Source organism: Bactrocera neohumeralis, chromosome 2 (genome assembly GCF_024586455.1).
Source record: "Bactrocera neohumeralis isolate Rockhampton chromosome 2, APGP_CSIRO_Bneo_wtdbg2-racon-allhic-juicebox.fasta_v2, whole genome shotgun sequence".
Classification (NCBI taxonomy): domain Eukaryota; kingdom Metazoa; phylum Arthropoda; class Insecta; order Diptera; family Tephritidae; genus Bactrocera; species Bactrocera neohumeralis.
This window is the reverse complement of record NC_065919.1, coordinates 86,795,859-86,819,073: the sequence shown is the minus strand read 5'-3', so window position 1 is coordinate 86,819,073 and position 23,215 is coordinate 86,795,859. Positions and strand designations below refer to the sequence as shown.

Sequence of the window (23,215 nt, the reverse complement as noted above, 5' to 3'; positions counted from 1 at the left end):
CCAAACCTTTATAATAGAGTATAAATTTCGTTAAACGACCATGCTTAGTAGTTAAAATGGTAGCACTTATCAAATGACAGTTTACTAATATGGAAGCACTGAAAAAATGATTTTTCCATAATGGCCGCCTGAAGACGTTTAGTAAAATAAACAAATTGGTTGAAAATTTTAATTTTTCATGAAATATTAGTAAAAATTCTTAGGAATGTGTTGAATTTGGGTTGTTATAAACATGTGAATAAGTAATTATAAGCAGCATCTCTCTAATTAGGCATGTTATGAAGTGAAAAGACTACAGTGTAACTTGAAAAAGTGGTCAAGCAAGAAGTTGGGTGGTAGGAAAAGGCAATGCACTTTCGAAGCTATTAGTGACTACACGAGAAAGTTTAATTTTCATAATTTTAGGGTCAATTTTCCAAATGATTCAATATAAAAATAGTGCTCTAGGCGGTGCTACCGTAAATACGAGTGCAAACAACACTGCAGGCCAGTCCTCAACATCCACCCCCACACAAGGTCTACAACAGCAAACGTCGGCGGCGCCCAATGCCCAAGTAAAAGCCACATTTGTTAATGCTCCACCTACAGCTCAAGGAATTACAGCAAATGGGAATAACAATGTGCCCTTACAGCAAATCATTAACTTGCAGCAACTGCCACAACAGTTTGTGCAGACTTCTGGCTCGGCACAACAGCAGGCTCACGCTATTCCGAGCCAAAACATGTTTCAAATTGTGCAGCCCATGCAAACGGTGACCATTGATGGACAAGAAGCAATATTTATCCCAAATTTAAATGCAGCACAGTTGGCGACAGCTGCACAGCCTATAAATTTTAATGGACAGCAAGCATTTATAACACCTAATGGACAAATAGTTCGAGCACCGACCGCTGGTCCTCCGCCAACTGCAATGCAGTTACAGCCAGGACCACAATTCATACATGGCTTAGGACAAGCTATGCAACTGCCACCAGGTGTGGGATCGGGGGAGCAAACATTATTTACTATACCTGGCACTAATATACAAGTACCTGTTGTAAATGCTGCTGTACAGCAACAACATATATTACAACAACAACAGCAACAGCAAAGCCAAACTCAGTCGGCAAATAATGCCAGTAATACAAACGCAACGAACAGCGGCAACACATGTTCCACTCAGCCAGCCACGAGTACTACGCAAGTTCCAACAAGTTCTACTCAAACTACAACATTGCCCAGTACCATTACTATACCTGGTACCAACATACAGATTCCAACTTCTGTAGCAGCTTCAAATGGCTTATTGGGAAATTTAAGTAACTTGCTGGGTAACAACACAATCAAGTTGGAAAATGGACAGACTTTGCAAAATGTGCAAATAAGACCTGCAGGAGCATCGGCCAATTCTAATCAAGCGGGTATACCACAATTTATACAATTTCCGCATGCGCTGCAACAACCAGCGGCACCAACTCTTCAGCAAACAGTAGCCGTACAAGTTCCAATTCAAACTGGTGGAGGCCAAACAATATACCAGACAGTGCATGTGCCCTTACATCAGTTAAATGCAGCAGGACTGCCTAATATGATGCCCGCACAAGCTCTGCCAATGTCGGCTGCGTTACCTCCTACCCAAATGCAAATAATACCACAATTCGCGCAAATCGCCCAAATAGTGACGCCGAATGGACAAATACAGCAAGTGCAATTGGCGCCTTTGAATGCAATGTCGTATTCTCAACTGCCACCAAATGCGAATATTATACACATTCAACAACCCCAAGCTCAAACCGCTTCAACTAATCAGCAACAACAAGCTGCCGCTGCCGCAGCTGCTGCTCAGGCTGCTGCCAGTGCTCAACATCAACAACAACATCAACAGCAGGTATATCAATACCAATTTATTAAATCGAAAAAACATATTGTATTAACTTTTTCATTCTAGGTTGCTCAGCAACAGCAGCAGCAACAGCAACAACAGCAGCAGCTCTTAAATGCATTAAATGCAGCATCGGAATCTGGTATACAATTACCAACAAATCAGTCAATTACAATTACTAATGCCCAAGGACAGCAGGTAACAGTGATACCCGCCCAGCAACTACAACATCTTCGTACTGCCTCAGCGCCAACTGCTCCCGGCACAACCCCAAATCTTATACAGCTGCAGCAGTTGCCAGGAATACAAGCGCTACCCATTCAAAATATTCCTGGTATAGGGCAAGTGCAAATAATTCAGGCGAATCACCTGCCACCCCAATTACAAGGGAGTTTTCAACACGTCATTCTGCCACAACAACTGCAACAACAGCAACAGATGCAATTACAACCTAATACAGGCACCGTGCCTAATGCAACGCAACCATCTCTTCCACAAACAACCACAACATCGTCTACGGCAAGCACAAACTTGGTGCAACCAAAAACAGAACCCCAAAGTCCCTCGCAGGTGCAGCACACGCTTATCACAAACATAAAGCAAGAACCACCGGATCCGAGTCAAACTCCTCAACAAATAAAATGGGTTGTGCCACATAACATGACTGTAAATATGCAACCACTGCAATCCCAACAGCAGCAAACTGATCAGTCTCAACAACATTCTTCTAACGAGAGCGCAACAGCTACATCATCACTGCCCGCATCCATACAAATCACAGCCGTCCCTCAAACGCAAAGCTTCACTATCGCACCTACCAATCAAACGCGTACTACCATGTTGAAGACACTTCCCACGACCATGACAGCAGTAAGTGGCATGGCATCACAAAATAATACAATAATGACGCCCAACACGACGGTAACATCTAGTGGTGGCGGTACCCAAATCACAATAGCGACTGCACCAGCGGCATTAGCTCATCAATTACAACAGCAGCAGCAACAGCAGTCACAATTGCAAGCTCTCCAAACGCAATTAAATGCGGCAAACGCAGCCACAGCGACAACAGTGCCTGCATCAGCAACAACCTCTGTCAATGTTAACATAAATGTTAACGATGTCAGTGCGGGCAATAGCACCAGCACCAACAATAGTGGCATGGGTACGATCGGTGGTATTAATTCCAGTGTGGGTGTAAATATGGTCGGAGGGCTGGAAATAAAGCCACGTCTGAAACGTGTCGCTTGCACTTGTCCCAATTGCACGGAGGGAGAAAAGCACGCCGATCGAAAACGACAACACATATGCCATATACCAGGTTGCAGTAAGGTATACGGAAAGACGTCACATTTGCGTGCACATTTGCGTTGGCACACGGGCGAGCGACCTTTTGTATGTTCATGGCTATTCTGTGGCAAACGTTTTACACGCTCCGATGAATTGCAACGCCATAGACGTACCCATACCGGAGAAAAGCGGTTTCAATGTCGTGAATGCAATAAGAAATTTATGCGAAGTGACCATCTTTCCAAGCATATAAAAACACACTTTAAGGTGCGATCGCCGCTTGATCTTATGGAACTCAATATGAAGCAAGAAGATAAAACGCATTCGCAACGAACGTCGGAAAATGGGAATGACATTCAAAATAGCGGCGCAACCTCAAATGCACCAAAAAGTATTACAACAGCCAATGGAATGTTGACAATTGAATTGTCAAATTCTGCAGTATCCAATGTGACGAGCACTATTACTGGTAATGCTGGAGTGAATGGATCAGGCGTTGCCATGCAAATTGCCCAATCGGCAGAAGATGACGATGAAGATGGCACTAGCGGTAGCTATGTTGATGATGATATCGATGATGATGATGATGAGCTTGACGATGATATTGATAGTACGGGTGACGAGGAGAAGATGACAATTACCGTTAGTGAAATTGGTGATAATTCAAACTAACATACGGAGGCACTGTTCATGGAACAGTTCGAATTTAATCAATTCTAATTACGGTTTCGACTTGAATGTAAATAAGTTAAACTTGCACCGAAAAGCGAAGCGATATTTTTTATTTGTGGGTGTAGTATTTTTTTTAAATATGGTATTAATCGTAAGAATATATTTAAGCTTCTATTTGCAGCGTAGGTGTAAATATTGACTTATCATATAGCTGAAATTTCAAGTTTGATATATCTGATATATATTTTTTTTACTTGTCTTTAATTTTTATTCAGTTTATTCTTTTTTATTTTTATAATCTATGTAAATTTAGATATAATATATTTTGTATAATATCTTAAAAAAGTTTAGAATTTTAAATTCAAAATATCGAGTATATTGTAATGTAATATAAGCCAAGCAAAACTTAGAAAAAAATAAATTTAAATACTAACGAGGAAAGTGTAATCCCATTCTTAATTTTATTTATTTTTGTGTAATATAAGCCCTCTTTTTTAAGTTTCCGCCAAAGATAGAATATTAGGAACATCACAAACGCGGCTTAAAGAAAATTATATATCATTTTTCCTATTGAAATCAACCATAATAATGCATAATTATTATAAATTGGCTACAAACATTAAACAATTATTGTCGATTTTTATAAAAACAATATTATCTCTAGAGAAACAATTTCACTTTCCAAGTGTGTGATTGAAATTATTAACCAATTCAATAATTCGTGATGGCAGCACTGTTACCAGTTTTCAACGACGGTTTTCACCAATGTATACAAAACAATTTTCTCAACAACACAACAACGAATGTTAATGGAATGCATAAACGCCGTGAACGAAAGTTGAAGAACGAAGAACAGAAGTAAGGAAGAAGTGTGGTTATTTAGTTAAACGCAAATATTTTCGCTTAGACAAAAAAAATTATACCATATTTTAAGTTCGCGCCTAACAAGGAATGTAAGATAATATTCAAAGAAAATAGAACCAATAAAGAGCAAACAAAAAACGGTAAAATAAAAGAGGACAGAAACAGTTCAACGCAACAAAAAGGGCGCCCCAATTTCACCGACTTCAGGCTGAGTTATTGGCTTCTTTAACGTCTAGAGTCTTCAGCGGGATTTCAATTGCAACAACATTGGGAAAAGTAGTTAGCGAGAAAGCGGAAGTATTACTGCTATACAAAATTAGTTGTATCGGTTACCTGACATTACCAGCAGTGGAGACTGAAAGATTTCGCAGCAGCAGCAACATCCTCAATAGTGGCAACAACAGCAGTGATTGCAATCAGGTCTTGATAGGACGCGGTGGCTAGCGCGGAAGTACTGAAACATTGGGTAAAAGTAAATGCAGGCAGGTGTATGTAATATTTTATTTCCCTTCCCTATTAATTTCGATTGAGAGTTTTGTCTACGTTGTCATAATTGGGATGTTTTACTTTTTTGCTGCGCTATTACGACGTCATTTTTTTGCACTTCAACGGGCAAGATGCCATTTCCACTTCATAAATATAAAATTAAATAGTACATAATATACATACATATCGTTAAAAAAAGTTCCATTTTTCTAAACAACAGGTTCCTGATAGTTAAAACTCCTTTTTGTGCTGGTACGGTACTGAAACACCAATTAGGTTAGAATATTTCACGGCCTAACCTTTGGAGGAGATCCGCTACAAAGTTCTAAAAATTATATACAGATTATTTGGCAGATATCATATTACCTACTAAATATGTAAATTGAGTGAATATACTTTTTGAATTATTTTTATTGAAGAGCATATGAGTCTTTGTTAATAGTTCTGTGAAGTATAGTCTTTTCCGTCATGAATTCTAGACTGCACTGCTGTCTGTAGGTCCACAATCAGGGGTTAGATCTACATATGCCCGTGACTGTATGACAGACGGGAATGCAAAGCCTCAATTTATTTCTATCTATCTATATAAAGACACATTCTTTATTAAACAATATAAAGTATTTTTAATACTATCAGGAAAAGTTACTTTCTTTTTATAAAAGTTCAGTTTCGCACTTACGGTTATTGAAATGTGTCAAAATATATACATAAGTATATGTATTTTGATTTGTATAATTTACAGTAATGTATGAGCGAAATCCAGACTGCATAAATGACTAAAATAAAAAATTCAAATATAGGGACATTTTGCAGGATGCGCATGCTCTTGTGATAAGTTCAAATCCTTAATTCCTTCCCTGACATTTGTTGTATTGTTTGTTTTTAATTTGCATTTAATGCTTGTTTATTTGCTAACAACTATCACATATCAAACATAACAATGAAATAATATTAATCAAAACTTTATTAATATTTTGCAGAGACGCTTATCATCAGGCGGTTATTATGAAAGGTTATCATTTTCTCCAACATTTACAAATTTAAAAAATTTAATTATTATCATTAAATTTATTTTTATTCAACAAATAACTTGTAAATTCTCAAATCGATTTCAATCGTTATAAATACAGTTATTTGCCAACTTATCGTTTATCTTACTAATTATCTACGTACATATTGTATTAAATTATGTTATGCATTTAACTAAAAAAATTAATTGTGTTAATATAACAAACGTAACTTCGCGAGCCTAATTGATTTGTTTTTTCGTAATTCAATTTAGTTTTAGTTTTACTTTTAATTTCACTATATCCTCAATATTTCATAGAAAGTAACAAATTAATTATTTTCTGTGGTTCTGTTTGGTGTAGGAAACTTGTACAAAATGTCTCGTAATAAGGAGAAATACGAGACTACAAACAGACGACAACAGATTTTTATGTCAGCAGAAGATGTGGCTGCTGGTAAAAAATCTTCATGGACTGGCATTGAGATAACAGGTACGCCACATTTTATTGTGACTGTTGGTTTTTGTTTTCGAATATATGTGTGTATCTTAAAAATAATTTTGTTCTTAGTTAAATGTTTAAAATTTCATAGAAAACGGAGTGCCCTGTATTAGAGAAAGTGTATACTTAGAGAAACTGTGATTAAAAATGATTTCGATTTTATTAACCATATATTTCGGTATTTTTTCTTTCAGCAAAATGTGTGCATAACTACGATTACGTACATACATACATATTATGTACGTATATATATAATTTCACTGTAATTTATCTTTTATCATCTTTACAGGCTGTGTACGCAATATTAGTCCCTCATTGTGGGAATTTGAACATTTAACAGCATTGTATCTCAATGACAACCAGCTGTTACGTTTGCCCGGCGACATTGGTTTGTTAAGCAATTTGCGCACATTGGATCTATCAAGCAATAAGTTGCGCAGTTTGCCTGCAGAATTGGGCGAGTTAATACAGTTGAGGTAAACTTACATTAACCGATAGAAAATACAAAAACTCATTGGCAATAACTTATAAAATTATCGGAGCATTTTTAACTTTGAAATTTCAATATTTTTATTTGCTAAAATTATTTATCCAATATCACTTCTTATTTTAATAATATTACGGTTTAAAAACTATACCCTTACAGAGAACTTCTCTTGAACAACAATTACTTGCGAAATCTGCCCTATGAAATTGGTAAACTCTTTCATTTGCACGTCCTAGGATTAATGGGAAATCCATTACAAAAAGAGTTTCTATCCATTTATAACGAACCAAATGGCACTCAAAAACTGCTAACATATATGTTGGACAATTTATCAGGTGAGTACTGCATTTATTAATTATAAGATATAAAGCATTACGAAATGCAACAAGATTTCCACGACAATCGGTTTTATGTTACCGAAACGTTTTCGAATTGTTTTCAGCCAATAATTATATTGTCTTCAATATTCAATAGTGATTATACTAAGAACTTAACTGACAGGTGGCTGCTAACCAGATTATAATTATATATTGAACTAGAACTATTAATTGAATTGAAAACCTAATTCAGAACTCTTCAGAATTATAACGATTGCCAAGAATTGATCTATCTTTGAAAATATAAAAAAAAATATATAAACACGTTTTTATGTCAAATTGTTAAAAATAATTTTTATTGAGAAGTGCTCAACAAAATGTGTACGAGTTCATTATTGTTTAAGGATGTACTTAGCACCCCTAATGTTGCCAAAATAAATGAAAACGAAATCGCTTATCGGTGCTCTTCATAACTCCTTTCTGTCTGCCATGTACTCGCTTTTACTGTTATCGCCGCTTTGTGTGTACGCTATAACAAACTGGCTGTAAATTGCAACATTATTTCATGATCACTTTTCTTTAATAAGTATCACAAAAAAAAAAAAACCGAATGCATAGTGCAATTACTGTCAACATTCACTATGGTTGTTGTAGTCATAAACGCCTTTTCGAGTCATGAGCGTAGAAAGGTGCCACTGGCTGCAGCCGGTTGGAAAATCTCCACCGACACACACAAACATGCTGTGACGCACTTGTTGGCAGATCGGCTGGTCAGTACCCGTTGCCTTGCTGTGATACCAGTTTGTTGTTGTCTTGCGCTTTTCCCCCTTATTTTTCAGTCAGTTGATTTGTCCATTAGCCTTACTGGCTGCTGCGTAGGAACAGTGAAAAGAGAAAGTTTCCTTGCAAAAACATTTCAATCACAGTTCGTGTAACGCCAGCAGCTGTAACTTGAGACAAATTTGCCTACATTAGCACACGCACGCACACTGGTAAACAATGCGTTAGTTATAATGTGTTCAAGGTATCAAGAAAATTTTGACTAAAAAGCATAAACCCAAATAACACGCTTTTTCTCTTTTAATTGCCAACCACTTGGTGAAGGGGTTAGCGGTTAGTCATCCTGTGTTCAATCCTAGTTTCTGAAAAACATTTTTTTTCTAAACTTTAAAGATTCATCCATTGTATGTCAAACTTGCTATTCTATTTAATGGGAGTTATGGAAACAAAGATCAATGACAGCACACTTTTTAGATGATCCGTTGTGTCAACAAAACTACGAAAATAATCTGATATGTGAACCTTAGAATCATGTGTTCGGGTATTCATGAAGGTCTTCAATAATTTTATAATTTTACCTTTTTATACCCTGAATTATGGTATAAATATATGTAAGTTTCTCTCGAAATCCATAACATCCAAAAACAAACATCGGCAGCTAATATAAAATATATATGTATGTACATAGAAGGTCAGCTTGGCGAGCTGAGTCGATTTAGCCATGGCAGTCTGTCAAACAAACTAACCGATCAGAAAGATGTGGTGAAACCTGGTGTGAAAAACTTTTTATTTGACAAGATCTCTTCACGAAATTTGGCATCGTTTATTGTCTAAAGTAACGCTACAATCTCCGAACGAACTGTTCAGATCGAGCCACTACAAAATCAAGAAATAAATTATTTTCTTTCCTTCTTAAGTAACTTTAACCCGACTTGAATATTCTTTATATAAAACAACGTCAATATTTTAAATAAAAGCAAGTCCAAAGCTTTTAGGACACATATTTTTCGCTTTTTCCATTTGTTTCACAGTAATAATCCTAATGAGATATCATATGTGGAAATTAGAAGAGGTACACATTTATATTTTTCAAACAGTCTGAAATATCTCTAACACCACACGCACTGCTTGTCTTATAAGGTCATCATCATCTAATCGCCACAAGGCCTACAACACCTCATGGCGGCTGTTCACTACCTTCAATCATAAGAGCAAACATAGCAGAGCGATGCCTCTTATTATGACTAATAGCAACGAATGATTACAAACTAAACTTACGCATGGGTATTACGATGGTTTGCCGCCTCGGAGGCACGGTGGAGATCAGTGCAATGAAGCGTTTACAACGAGAACCTCTACTCCACTTCTTTTGTGCTATTGAGTTGTTAAACTTCGAGATAAAAGACTGGTTTGAAAAACAAAAGAAACACATAAATAACTTTTGTACATGACCTCGACACGAAAAGCTTCTGACGGACTTTAGCATAAAGCCAAAGAGATTACCACGGCATACATACATATGTAATTATCCGCCCGTCAGCCCATGTACATACATAAATATGTCGGTCTAAACATAAATACAAATGTATGCGTGTGTAAGTGGCACTGTAGTAGGCTGGTGCTGAGCTTTCGAAAAAGAAGTCATTATCCATAACAACAAAGACACCACAAAAACTGCAGCTTCAGTCAAGAGCGCGGTGAGCTAAATGAGAGTTCGAACATTAGAGAGAAAATGTACGAGAGGGAGAGATAGATCATATAAAGTAGTGTATGCCGAAGTGCTCTTGCAATACTAGCGCTCTAAGCATTGACAAATCGCAAGCGTAGCTTTATGCAAGCCTTGGTTGGAAAGCCAACGTACCGTGCCAGTCTTTGATTTTTCTGTTTAACCGTGTTTTCGTAAGGCTGACGCTGTTTGACTCTTGCTACTGCAAGTTGCGCCACAGTTTGGTAATAAGCGTACCACCTGAGTGGCGGTGGCAGCGGTGGTAGTAGCAATAAGCGGTCATGTCTTGTCGCAACACAGCGCCGAAGCAATGAGCTTAGTCTTCGACGAGTTTGGCTCGAAAACGGTTGTTGTTAGCGGCTCAATCTGAATTTATTACGCACAATATAGAGACTCTAGCAGAAGTACGTAACATTTTCGGGCGTTTTCTATTTGCGTGGAAGCTAAAGGAAATTGTGAAATGTGCAACACACACACACAGAAACCGCATACACGCATTGTTGTGATTAATTTTTTGTTAATTCTTGAAAAACTCCACCTTTGAAAAAGAGAATGCCATTGCATTTTCACGGTTCGTACGCGTTTGCGATTTAGCTGTCAAAGTAAAATAGCTTCTACTGACGCGATTACGCTGTGTTTGTTTCGCAATTCTTATTTTTTTTTTTAATTTTGCGTATAAATAAATTTGCAATTTGCGAGAATTATGATAACTTTTGTGTGGACCAGCAATAATTGTCTATAAAAAAAGGCAAACTTAGATAAACAAAAAAATAAAATCAGCTTGGATTGTTATTGTGAATTTGTGCGTATCAGACATGTGTATTCTGTGGTAACGATTTGGGCTAATTATCCATTTGCTGGCAAGTGGACTTAGTAAACCTTTAACGCGCACACGCACGAAAAAACGCGAACGAAAAACCATAACGCCCTTGAAATTTTATACCAATTTTAAAAATAAATCAATAAAAAACAAGATAAAACAATAAAATAGTGGAGCGTAATGTCCTTGCTGTTGTTAGGCTCCCCAAAAAGTTTTTTGTTTTCCGCGAGTAAATCTTCACAACAACAGTTGTAAAACTAATAAGGATTATGCGACCCAATGCCAATAGCGGCTGTTGTACGCTAGAAAACGCTGCAAACACTGCGGCCCTACGGAGCTTGCCACCATATCCTTTGACACAAACTGCCCATTTACACTCACATCTACCTCCGCATCCGCATCCGCATCAGCAACAAGCACAGCAACAACAAAATCTCCATCATGAGCAACAGCAGCAGCACCACCATCACCAGCAGCAGCAGCAACATCACTTTCACGCGCCGCCACATCTCATACAACAGCAACAAGCTTTTAAGTCGCCAGCTCCCAACCATTGGTTGACTCAACAAAGCCTCTACAATTCCGCCACACATTCCCCAATTGCGCACAAAAGTGTTGGAATTGGACGACATCAGGCCCTACCTTTGAACCAAAGTCAGAACCAGCAGCAACTTCAGCTGCCACCAACAGGGGGGCCACACTCACACTCACAGCACCAATATCACCAGTACCTCGGTAGCCTGCAGACATTACATCAGCAGTCGACACATGCCCCACACCATTTTAATAGTTATGCAGTTGCGAGCCAATCTCGCTCGGGTCCACCGTCGGATCAGTCGAACTCTAACACTACTCCAACGGCATCAACGCATCCACACAATTTTAGCAAGCTATCCACTACGACGGTGATAAATCCGCAGCGTATCCACGAATGCGCCGGCATACCGCTCATCTCCAACGCGAATCAACGGCAACGCGTTCAGCGCAAACTATCACGTTCACCCGTGCCTCATCAAAAGCTGGCGACAGTTGGTGGCATCGAACAGACGTACAATTTGCACCATCCCACATTGTATATGACTCGCAAATCGAATGCTGCCAGTTGTTCGCAGATTTCTCAACTCGCTGCGCATGCTCAAGGTGTGCCCTTGCTGCTCCACAAGCAACAACAGCAATTACAACAAAATTCTGCACAAAAATGGTCTATGCCAAATAATGGATCCCATCCCTTTCCCTCCGCTACGTCTACGGGTACCGTAAAATCAAATGGTGACAAGCCCACGCGCAGCACTCTTCGTTACCAACACTCTGCACCCGCCGCACTCACTACACGTGGCAAGGAGAATTCCACAATGCCGGCGACGGAAGAGATACCAACTGCGTCTGAAACTCCCAAAGAAAACACCGACAGTGGAGAGACAGCACTACCGCGTATAATTAAACCACGCAAACGGCGAAAGAAGGATCGTAAACCGGCAACTAACGGTATTTTCCTGAAATTAGATGCGATTTCAAGTGCTACGACCGCAGCGGATAAGGAGTGTAAGTCGTCGCAAATGAGTGGATTAGGCATGTCACCGCTGCTTTCCAGGCAGCACCAGCAATTACAACAACAACCATATTTGAATCCGCCCGAAGACATCAATGAGAACGCCTTCAACCCTAAATTGATCAACTTTTACGTTGGTCACAATCAACCAATAGACACACACGCTTTTACTGCAAACACGTCGCAGCAGAGCTGCAAGCCAAGAAGTCTGCTACAATCTGCTTGCTTAAAATCCAACAATTATCTGAACGGCGTCAAAATTAAAAAATGTGACGACACACCAGACGAGCATGGCATTTGTTTCTGCAGCGCCTGTGATCCGCTTCGTTCGATTTGGGACTATCCGCTAAGGCGCTCTCTCTCCGACTCGTCAACCGCATCGGCACGCACACATTCCTCGTCATCCACATCTTCCTCAACATCGGCGTCGCCTTCACGTGTTTCCTCTGCTGAGGCGTCATCGTCTTGCTGTTCATCGACACCGTTGATAGACGGCGCCATGTCGCCTACAGCCGCACTTTCGCGCGCGGATCGCGTGGGTGTTATTGGCTCCAATCGCAATGTGCCCGATAACAATCGGGATGCGACGAAGCGCACCGATACGTCATGTGACGTATTCGGCGGCAGAACTGCTACGAATGGCTGCCTGAGTGATTCGAATGACTCGGGTTACGGAGACATACTGAGTGGCATCAATATTGCCGATGATTTCTTCAGTCAGAGTGCAATACAACAAACATCTGCTGTACTAGCGCCACTTTTTGAAACCACTAACATGGGCTTGAACGCAGGACCAATGTTATCCAATCGTTCGCTCCAAGCTGGTAGTGACATACTACCGCCCTTACTGCCTGCAACCGCCGATGCTTTGCTAACGGAGAGTATTAACGAGATTTCACGTAAACTTATCGAAACTTGCGGCAGCGAGCTGCCTAACGAACTGGCAGCGGATGCGGCGACGCGTTCAACAAGCGCCTATTCACGCTGCAGCAGTGATTTCTCCACGGATAGCGGCATCGATAGCGCTGCCATTGTGAATTGTGATGAGTTGGTCTTCAAGTTTGACAATTTGAATTTTATGATCGATCCAATTGCGAAATGTTCTATAAATGACGACAACAACAACATTACTAGCAGTGTTAATAACAATACAATTGCGGCTAACGTTGGACCGGTGATGGTAACAACAGCACCAACAACAACCACGGCAACCAGCAATGAGGAACGGTATCTTCTGAATGCAGCAAATATGAATCTCCTCTTCGATGTTAATAATAACAACAATAATAAGAGCATCTTCGAGTTTGAAAGCGAAAACGAGCGACAGCAGTACAAAAATCAACAATCATTAAACGAAAAACAACAACAACAACACAATCAACAATTCATCAATAATTGTTTTGATTTAGTGTGGCCGACAACATTTGAACGATGCATACGAGAGACGGCAACACAAATACTAGATTTGGATGTGAATAAGCAACTGGGTGCATTATCTTTCACAGAGATCGCTTAGATGAAGTTTAGCTGTGTAAATCGATTAATTAATTAATAATTTTTTAGCGCATAATAAAGATAAGAAGTTTAAATGCGGCAACCAAAAGTGATATGTTGCAAGAGGTCATAACGCGCTCTCCTCAATAAGTGGAATAATAAGTTCCTGCAAATCATGCAAAATCATTTCTAGTGATTACACCGTTCCCTTCCTCTGTATGCGATCTACCACTAACAAAAACGTGCGCTAAAAACAAATCAAACTCCTCAATTTCGTTTGGACTCGCTTCAAACGGAACCGGCCCATTGGCAGTGGATTACGCAACATCACTATTGACCAAGTGAAAACTATTGCGTGGCTTAAGGGCCTGCCAGAGGTCGGCAACGCAACAAGCGACCAACAAAACTAAGCGATACACAAACACAGCATTGTGAAAAAAATAACAATGCGATGAAAGCGAATTGTCTTAACAAAAACCAACAACAACAAGCACACGCTCAAACCGCAAAAAAAACACACAGCTGGATTTGGTGTATCGTCTTTGCATATTTTTCTTACAATTGCGACATCGTTTTTTCCTGTTTCCGCTTGTGTTGTTGGTCGAATCAGAGAAACCAAAAAAAAGAACAGACAAAGTAACAACAATGTCGGTTACAAAACCAAAGCACCAACAGCAAAAGCGGCTGCGGCCACAAGCTTAACACCGCCGCGACAAAAGCGTCCAGCGCATTAGTGAAACAGCGAAGAGAAAAACGAACAAATGAAATAATGATAATATAACACATAAAAAAAATATTTACGTATATATAAAACTAAAAACGAAATTACAAAGCAACTAATGCTACAAAAATAACTATATTAAAAGCTTAACAAAGCGCGTATTGTATGTAATAACTCAAACAAAAACATTAGCAAAACCACTGCTAAAGAGCAAAGCACAAACAAACATATATATAATTGCGGCTAAAAAGTGTATAAGGCACCCGAGGGATCGGGCACCACAGTCGGCCGCAACCGTAACCCGACAACGCCACTGCAAACACCAACAATAGCAAAAGTAAAATACAAAAGCAAAAATCAAAAACCAAAACAACAAAAAAAGATAAAAAGATAAAAACAAACAATTGAAATCCAAACAGTCAAGCCAGACTGACTTGGCTGTAGGCCGTAACAGAAAGGCAGAGCAAAGCTGAAACTTTCACTTTCTCTACACTCACTAAACCACAACAGCTACAACAGATCAGCTGCGCGCACAAACCACCGGGCGAACGTACGAATGTCCGTCCATCCGTCCGTCCGCCCAACCAAGCAGCCATTGCACCGTGGCGTCACGACATGCAAATTTATGAACCAAGCTCTAAGCTAGACGACGTGCAGCACCAACTTGAGCGCTCCGTGCAGTTGAATGGAGTTATTTGGCATGCCATGGCTTGACATGCAAACGCTTATGGCCACGAGTGACTGGCGAACGTCGCATAATTAGACATTGTGTACGTTTTATTGTGTATTTGATTCTGTGTTTGTTGGTTGGTGTCTCTCTGTGGCTGTGGACCTTTCTAGTGGGTGTGCTGCAGTGATCTCGAATTAGAGATTCGTCTGCATACTTGCTTGGTGGCCAACCACTGAGGAGACTTTAAATTTGATGGAAACCTTAAAAGGTTCTACAACGTAGGCTCCGACTTTTACATATACATATGTACATACATACCTATTAAGTTTCATATATTCATATTTGTGTATTTTTAACTTTTGTATTTATTGCATCTTTAGAAAATCGTAAATTTTAACTGTTATTTCTTCAGTATTGTTATTTGTGCATAAAGCGTCACACACACGTCAGTTTGAGAAGTTGGTTATGGTTTAGATTTAAGTATAAAAAGTATAAGAAAAAGTTAAGTTATATATAACGGGTTTATATGCATATGAGTAGTTTAGTAGGCATAATTCCATCATAAACATATTTCGCAGAAATTATTTTTAAAGTTATCAATCACTGCCTTAAATACATAGTGTATCACATATGATAAAGTTACAATTTTTGCTAAGTGCATAGAATACATTTTCTACTTTAGCTTAAGTCTATGCGCATAGTGGAGCGAATATTGCGGTTAGTAGTAAATTTGTTTGGTTAAACTTAGCGGAGCGTACAAAGCAAGTATTAGTGAAAGCAAGAAGCAAAAAAAGTTGCAAAGCTTTACTTAGTATGCGTGGTCGTATTACATAATATATATATATATATGTATCTATACTTTCACTACTTTGTGGTTTAACCTTAACGCCGTTTTGTATGAAAGTCATTCCACTATGCGCTTAGCCTATATAAGCTTAAGCGGTTAGGTCTAATTTTTGAAATAATTAAACATATAATTGCTTAATTTAGAAGTATACTAGGTTTATGGCTACAGTGTGATTTTAAAATCGCCCTACTATTTCTATAAGAGCATTTCAGTATACATATATGTATATCTGAGGTTTGTTTAGTAACATATTAAAAGTTCGCAAATGTTTTCTATATTTTTCTCTAAAACTTACACTAGGTGATATCAGGTGCGCCTATACTTTTTGGATGAATATATGAAAATTTCATTAGCTTCAAATTATATTACCAAATATTTATCAGTTTCCTTAAAATCGTATGAAAATTTCAGATTACTATAACACATACATGTCTATTTATATTTAGGCCACAAGACATAACCTATAAAGTGCTTAACTCAAATTAGTAAATTTATATCATTAATGCATACCTAAGGCATCGAAACCTTTAAAGCAACAGACGTTGATTCAACACACTAAAATCAAGACTTAAAGCACGCTCTTCAGAATTTTTGAAAATCAATATGAACTGTTCTATCAAACCACCAACCAACCGCACCAAATAAACAAACCTAAATTGTCAAATAGAAACTAACGCAATTAGTTAGCGCACTGCTTAACAAGCCTAATCTTTTCGCAACCGAGAGTAGCTAAAAAACTCCAGGCCTTCATGCAATCTCCGTGTTTTAATTTATTTAAGTAAAATTTCTCACATAATTTATGTTTGTTTTTTTTTCTTACCCTGTCTTTGCAAAAATATAATTTTTTCGTACATTTTCCCTTCCTTTCACAATGGCTGCTTGCCGAGTACTTATTAATAATAAATAATAAGAGCGCTGGCTAGAGAAACTGCCTAGTTTTCCAAGTTAAATACTGCATCCGCCGCTTTGGTGAAAATGAATGTTGTTTATTGCAGCAACGTCAGCTCTGCTTGTTTTTGTTGTGCGCGTGCGTGTATATACATATGTATGTATGTGTAGTGTTGATTGCGCCGCGCGCTCCATCAACGGGTCCAATCTGCATTTGCACCATCACCGAGCGCAGTCATTGTCTTTATGAATTAAAAAAAAAACGAACACACACACATACACCCATCTTACAGTTACTGCGACACAATACAGCTGAAACAAAGCCGAGATTTCTATTTTATTCAATATCAATAGACCAAAACAGCAGAGTATGCAGCGAATTAGTGAAACCGACACGCTGACTATACAGCACGCATCCGCGCTTTTGTCTCAGCGATATCCACTTTTACAGTTATTAGTTCGTAGTTGGTGAATTAAACAAAGCAACAGCCAGCAACTCAACTCAGACTTGGGTGAAGATCCGCGAAATCGACTGCTGACTTATGAGCTCCTGCATACATATGCTTGTGTATGCGTGTGTGTGCGAATCTTTTGATATTTTCTATGCAATCAAAAAATTGGTAGAAATGTCACAGCATGAGTTGTAGATGCTGATTGCTTTCTTTGTTGGATAATAATTTCAGTATTTTTTAACGTCAACTTAACGAATTGAAAATATGTACTGGAAGCATTCGATTTCACACATTACAAAGTTTATCAACTTCCACTTTCAATATTTTATCATACATTTGGAAAAAAAAAATAAAAACTTATTTACTGCTTAATTTGAACACAATAAATTACTCAAGATGTGGTCGATGTTCCAAAAAATTACATTAACCTTTAGTATTGATCAGTAAAATAGCCGCACTTTAAATTATAAAATTTTTCCGGATTTTGGGTTACAAAACAAGTTTAATTTAGATTGTTTAGGATAGGTTCACCATTCTTTTCTACTCGCTTACTTAATAATTTTGTATGGGGTTTTTAGTTTCGTGTTTGAATTAGAATTAGAATTGTAGAAAATGTATATGTCTTCAAAAAGACTGTTATTTTATTATAAAATTAAATAATTCCCCTGTCCTTCTTATTTTAAATAATTCATGAAAAATGTTTAGTTTTTTAATATTAATGTATGTCAGAGTATTTTTAATTTAGATTGATCTCTTACGTAAAATCTTACATATACATATATCTACATACATACATACATTCTTACAGGCAATATTAAAATATGAAATTATAATGCTCGCATAGAGCGGGGTTTACTAAAAAGGCGTGGTTTTATCTAAGTTTTCTTCGAATAATTATTTATTTCTATGTAAACAATTGTATTTAACGCTTTATGGATTTAATTTATTGAAGACTATTTCAAGCATTTCAATGACTTTATTTTTTAGTTTTTAAACGTTCTCTGCCAAAATTTCTAACACTGCTACATTAAAAATCGAGTACTCGTAAAAGAATGTCTATAGTTTTCATGAATTTTTGCTTAGCTTCGATTCAAAGCAGCTGTTTTGTCAAATTTCCACAATTATTATATTATTTATATAAATATTTGTATGTATGCGTGTTCATAATAGCAAGATTATTTTGTAAACCAACATATGTACCTAGTAGGTGGTCTTTATTGCCAATTACTTTGCCCAAAAATAAATCATAGCACTTAATAATTACAGTTGTAAGGTATTTTCAGTGAATTTGTGCACAAATAACAAGTATACAAAGTATTTATTAAAATAACATATTTATTTTCTTATTAATTATGACCATTGTTCAACTATTCAAAGACCCAATAAATATTAGTTGGGCAATCAAGCCGATTCTTTTTAATTAAGAATAAATGCTCTTGTTATATACCATAAATTGACAATTGTACAAACTCATATTTGGTTACAAGTAAACTTAAATCTATTTTTAGTTTTAGCCTATACGATATATGATATTTATTGAAACAAATAAAATGCATTGTTATAAACAATTGTTGCTAACAAAATAGTTGTGCTCGTTTATTTTTAATTTTTCTTTATCTCACTTTGCAGTTACTCTTTGTTCTCTCGTACGTACATACATATACTATACAATATACTATGCCTACATATGTATGATGCGTGCTCGCTAATTTTCCCCGAAAGTTGTTAGTTTTTTTCTGACAATTTTGTTTTGAGAAATCTCCACAGTTTTGACAGGCCAAGTTCTCGCTGGAGTGTGAACTCGTGAAAAAATAAATAAAATTTGTTAAAGCTCTTGTATGATATATTTGTGATCTGAACAATAGTTTTGTTTGTCAAATATATTTATCCCAACTTTTTATCTTATAAATTATGTTTACCTATCTGGCGGAAAGTTCATGGACAATAAACAAAGGTCGAAAATGTATACTGAGCCTCTTCCCCTGTATTGACTAACGACATATTTCTCTTATAATTTATCTTAATTTTGATCTCTTAGTAGCTTAGAGCGATCCGAACTGAAGACTTTGTTCGGAAACTTTAGCGTTATCTTGGACAATAATCTATGCCGAATTTCAAAAAGATAATTTATCAAATGACGAACTTTTCGCGCAAGAACGTGATTTAGATTGATTAGTTTGTATGGTAATCCCCCTTGGCCTCAATACCCTTGTGCCCTTTCCAATCCTCGAAAAATTCAACTCCCGGAATAGTCTTCAATGCACATAGCGATTCACGTTTCAATTGACTAAAAACGGTTCCCTGGAGCGTTCATTTGAGTTTGCTGAATAGCCAAAAGGCAAATAAGGCAGTTACGTAATCTCAAAAATCAATGCAGTATGAGGTGCAAAATCCAGGTGCTGTCGGCCTCATTATTCCAGCCTCTTTTTACGAATAGCTTCGAGCAAATGACGCATAACACTCAAATAGTATTCCTGGTTTCATCGGCTTCGGCTCACCTTTGCCACGATATTCGGCCGATTGATCGTCTGTTTCCGGGTCGTAAGTATAGATCAAAGACTCATCGCCAGTAATAATATGTTTCATGACATACTGGTAATCGGAAAGCATTGTTTCAGACCTTAACGCGACGCTATTTAAAAAAAAAACGAGTTTTTTGAACCAATCGTTGGTTTTCACTGATCTTTCCAATATTCCAACGACGCCCGTAAGATCTCTGACTATTAATCGTCGATTCTCAAGCACCAATTCATTTATTTTATCGACGTGTTGATCATCAGTTGCTGTTGATGACTGTCCTGGACATGGTTCGTAGTCAACACGTTCTCGACCCTCTTTGAATAATGTGTACCAATTAAAAACACCAGCTCCCGACAACCAATTATCTCCAAAGGCAGGCCTTTTCCAACATTCTGAACGTTTCAGAAATTTGATTCCTCACACAAAATTTAATGGGACTTCTTTATTGAATAATTTCACTCATCGTAAAAATCGTCGAATGCACTTTATGTACTTCGGAAAAGCAAGTGTATACGAAACACTAATGATCATTTCGATGTGTTTCGATTTTAGTCTTCATAGTCTATGTATGTGCTTTGACACATTTATTAACTTAAATTATAATTTACCTTAAAATAGTGTGACAATTTTCTGCAAACTATTGGAACGTTCCGCTTCATAAGGAAATTCACAATAAAACTTAATTAGAGTTTTGAAAAAAATAAAATATCTAAATAAATTACTTTTATTCTGCAATCTTGTCAGAAATGCATGAGATCTAGAGCATTCACATCGTTTAAACGAATGAAATATCAATAAAAAGCGTGATTTTCGCTTTCCGAGATGTTAACTTATAAATGCCGTCAATTTTTGTGTTTGCTACTTTTCCTATTATTTTTGTTCATGGTCTCTAAGACTTTCTACAGCCCACCCCATGCGGCTGCACAGTAGGTTAGGAAAAAGTTACGGTAACTGTGACCTCAACTGCGGCAACTGTAATTTGCCATGACTGTCAATTAATTTTTAGCACACTTTGCGAGAAGAGCACCATTTAATTGAGAGATCGCAAAACTAATTAATATAATTACCTTCATACATATTTCTACATATTCATTATTTGGCTGTCATATACATACTTATGTACATGTCTAATTGTTTTTGGTGCCAGATTAAGTTAATACAAAGCTGGCCATTATTTGAGCGTCGTACCTAATTTTAAAGTATCTTAAAAATAACTTTTTTCCACCAAAATTGTGTGCTAATTTTGTAGTCATCAACAAGCTAATTTCTTAACGCCACCTCCTCTTCGCCACTATTTATGTTCTTCAGCACGTTTGTATTCTTTCGCTGCGGTTTAACAGTCGAAATCATTTTATTATTAGCCATTGTTATTTAAATACCCGACTAAACGTCTATTAGCGCTTTCAACACTCTGCTGCGTTTGGCCTTTTATGGACGAACAACAACAGACAACCACTTGGGCACAAACTTGGCGTATGTATGAAGGCAACGCTTTGCTTCACCTTCTTTGTCTTACACTCAAAACATTTTATTGCTAGCAATTAGTAGCAGCACAATACGCTTACTAAAGAGCGAACAGTGGTCTGCCGCAGGAACCCAGTAGGAAAAAATCAAAATTATTTTCATCTTTCTTTTTCAATCATAACCTGATAAATGTATCTAAGAATGTAATGTGAAAATTTCAAGTCGATCAGTCTATCCGTTTCGGAGTAATCTTCTTCCCCGACTCTGAAACAGCGTTTCGAGAGAAACTCGTTTAAAGTTTTGGAAGCCAATTACACTAAGTTAAAATTTCCTACAAATACGCTCATAAACTATTTACTCGATCAATTTGTTGTCGAAAAATATTCGATATACATATAATCACAAAAAATCGAGTTTGGAAATGAATAATCAAATCTCTTCTACTAAACGCTGCACTATCTATCCTAATGATAAATTATTTTCCATTTTCCAAGGAACATTCAAAGATTTCCTTCGGTAGAAGATGACCATTACTTTGTGGCCACTTTCGCAGGAAAACATTGCCGAGCATTATCTCGTCAATTTTCCTACTGCGTTTGACATAAAACGCCGTATATGTAGATAAATACCTATATATACTAAGTAATTTTCACAAACACCACAACAGTTCTATAAAGCGGTTTCTATTTCGCCCGTCTTAGGGCTTTGCACTCTTGTGTAAGTGAAGTGAAGAGTGGGTCAGTAGACAATTGGGTCATTTGCCCCTGCATACCTGGGCATGCATGTGTTGCGACTGGTATACAACTTCGAAGTAGCGTCCGTCATTTAGTCAATTCTCTTAGCTACATTTTTCATTAGTCACTTTTTGCTATTTTGCTGGTGTGTGTCCGCTCATAAACTAGCTGCCGGCAACGATTACGAGTGTTCTACGACTTCGCATTTAGCAATGTGCTCTCCATATTTCCTTTTCATCATCACGGTTGAATAGAATGTGCAATTCTATGTTTGGAACGCAGACGCTGCTTGCTTATTTTCCGGTCCACTGTTTGTTTTGCCGGCAGTTTCGCTCGTTAGAGCGGCTTCACAAGCTGTTGAATGCTTTGCTGATTTGCTGACTCGTTTTCTTCACTTTGCTCGGGCTTCACGTGCCGCCGACGTTACGCGTTGCATTACAATGAAGTTTTTCCCAACTTGGCCATTGAAATAGAAATTTGCGTGTAATAAATTTTATTTTATTTGCTGCTTTGTCCATTTTTATTACGCTCGCTCTATTCTTTTGTCTTAGCCACCACGTTTTGTATGTGTATCCATTGTCGTTTTTTATATGTATATTTTCAACAATTTGCAATTATCGGTTCTTGTCGGTTCATCTAAGCAGTTATGTTAGGTGTGTGCTTGTGTGGATGTGTCTGATTTTTACCGATTTCTGCTTTTGCGAAGATTTCCCGATTAAAATATAGTCTCTGCGAAAATGAAAGTAGGATTGGTTCTCCGCTTGTTCATGTAGTTGTGTGTATGAGTAAACAGGTTACTCGGTTCGTTTTCACTTTTTCTAAATTTTCAAAGATTATTTCCGTTGTTTCATATATAAGACCTAGAACATCGGAGTCGGAGACTATAAAAAGTATACTTATATAATGATAGGCGGGATGAGCTGAATGAGGTGAGGTGACTGTCTGTCTGTCCGTCCGTGCAATCTGTAACTTGAGTAAAACTGATGTTCCTTTATAAAAAAAATTACAAGTTCGTATAAGTACGTAATCGGACTGCTGCCACGCCCACAAAACGCCACTAACCG

At 37.6% G+C, this 23,215-nt stretch overlaps 2 protein-coding genes across 5 annotated transcripts in view; both read left to right on the top strand.

The window, feature by feature from the left end:
• The first annotated feature begins 118 nt into the window (after positions 1-118).
• On the top strand, positions 119-3,973 carry LOC126751063 (transcription factor Sp4). The gene is made up of 2 exons (XM_050460983.1): positions 119-1,868; positions 1,929-3,973. Exons 1-2 carry the CDS (start codon positions 420-422, stop codon positions 3,822-3,824), a joined length of 3,345 nt encoding a protein of 1,114 aa, XP_050316940.1. The 5' UTR covers positions 119-419; the 3' UTR covers positions 3,825-3,973.
• Positions 3,974-4,658: 685 nt separating this feature from the next.
• The window catches only part of LOC126751065 (CCR4-NOT transcription complex subunit 6-like), a 39,322-nt gene continuing 20,765 nt past the window's right edge, over positions 4,659-23,215 (top strand). Inside the window, exons 1-5 of one of the 4 annotated variants that reach the window (XM_050460986.1) lie at positions 4,659-5,154; positions 6,155-6,186; positions 6,545-6,673; positions 6,972-7,158; positions 7,329-7,504. In XM_050460986.1, coding sequence (XP_050316943.1) covers positions 6,180-6,186; positions 6,545-6,673; positions 6,972-7,158; positions 7,329-7,504 — 499 coding nt within the window. In that variant the 5' untranslated portion in view covers positions 4,659-5,154; positions 6,155-6,179. Of the gene's footprint in view, positions 5,177-6,154; positions 6,187-6,544; positions 6,674-6,971; positions 7,159-7,328; positions 7,505-23,215 lie in introns of all 4 variants that reach the window. The other 3 variants (XM_050460987.1, XM_050460988.1, XM_050460989.1) reach the window with 3 other exon arrangements.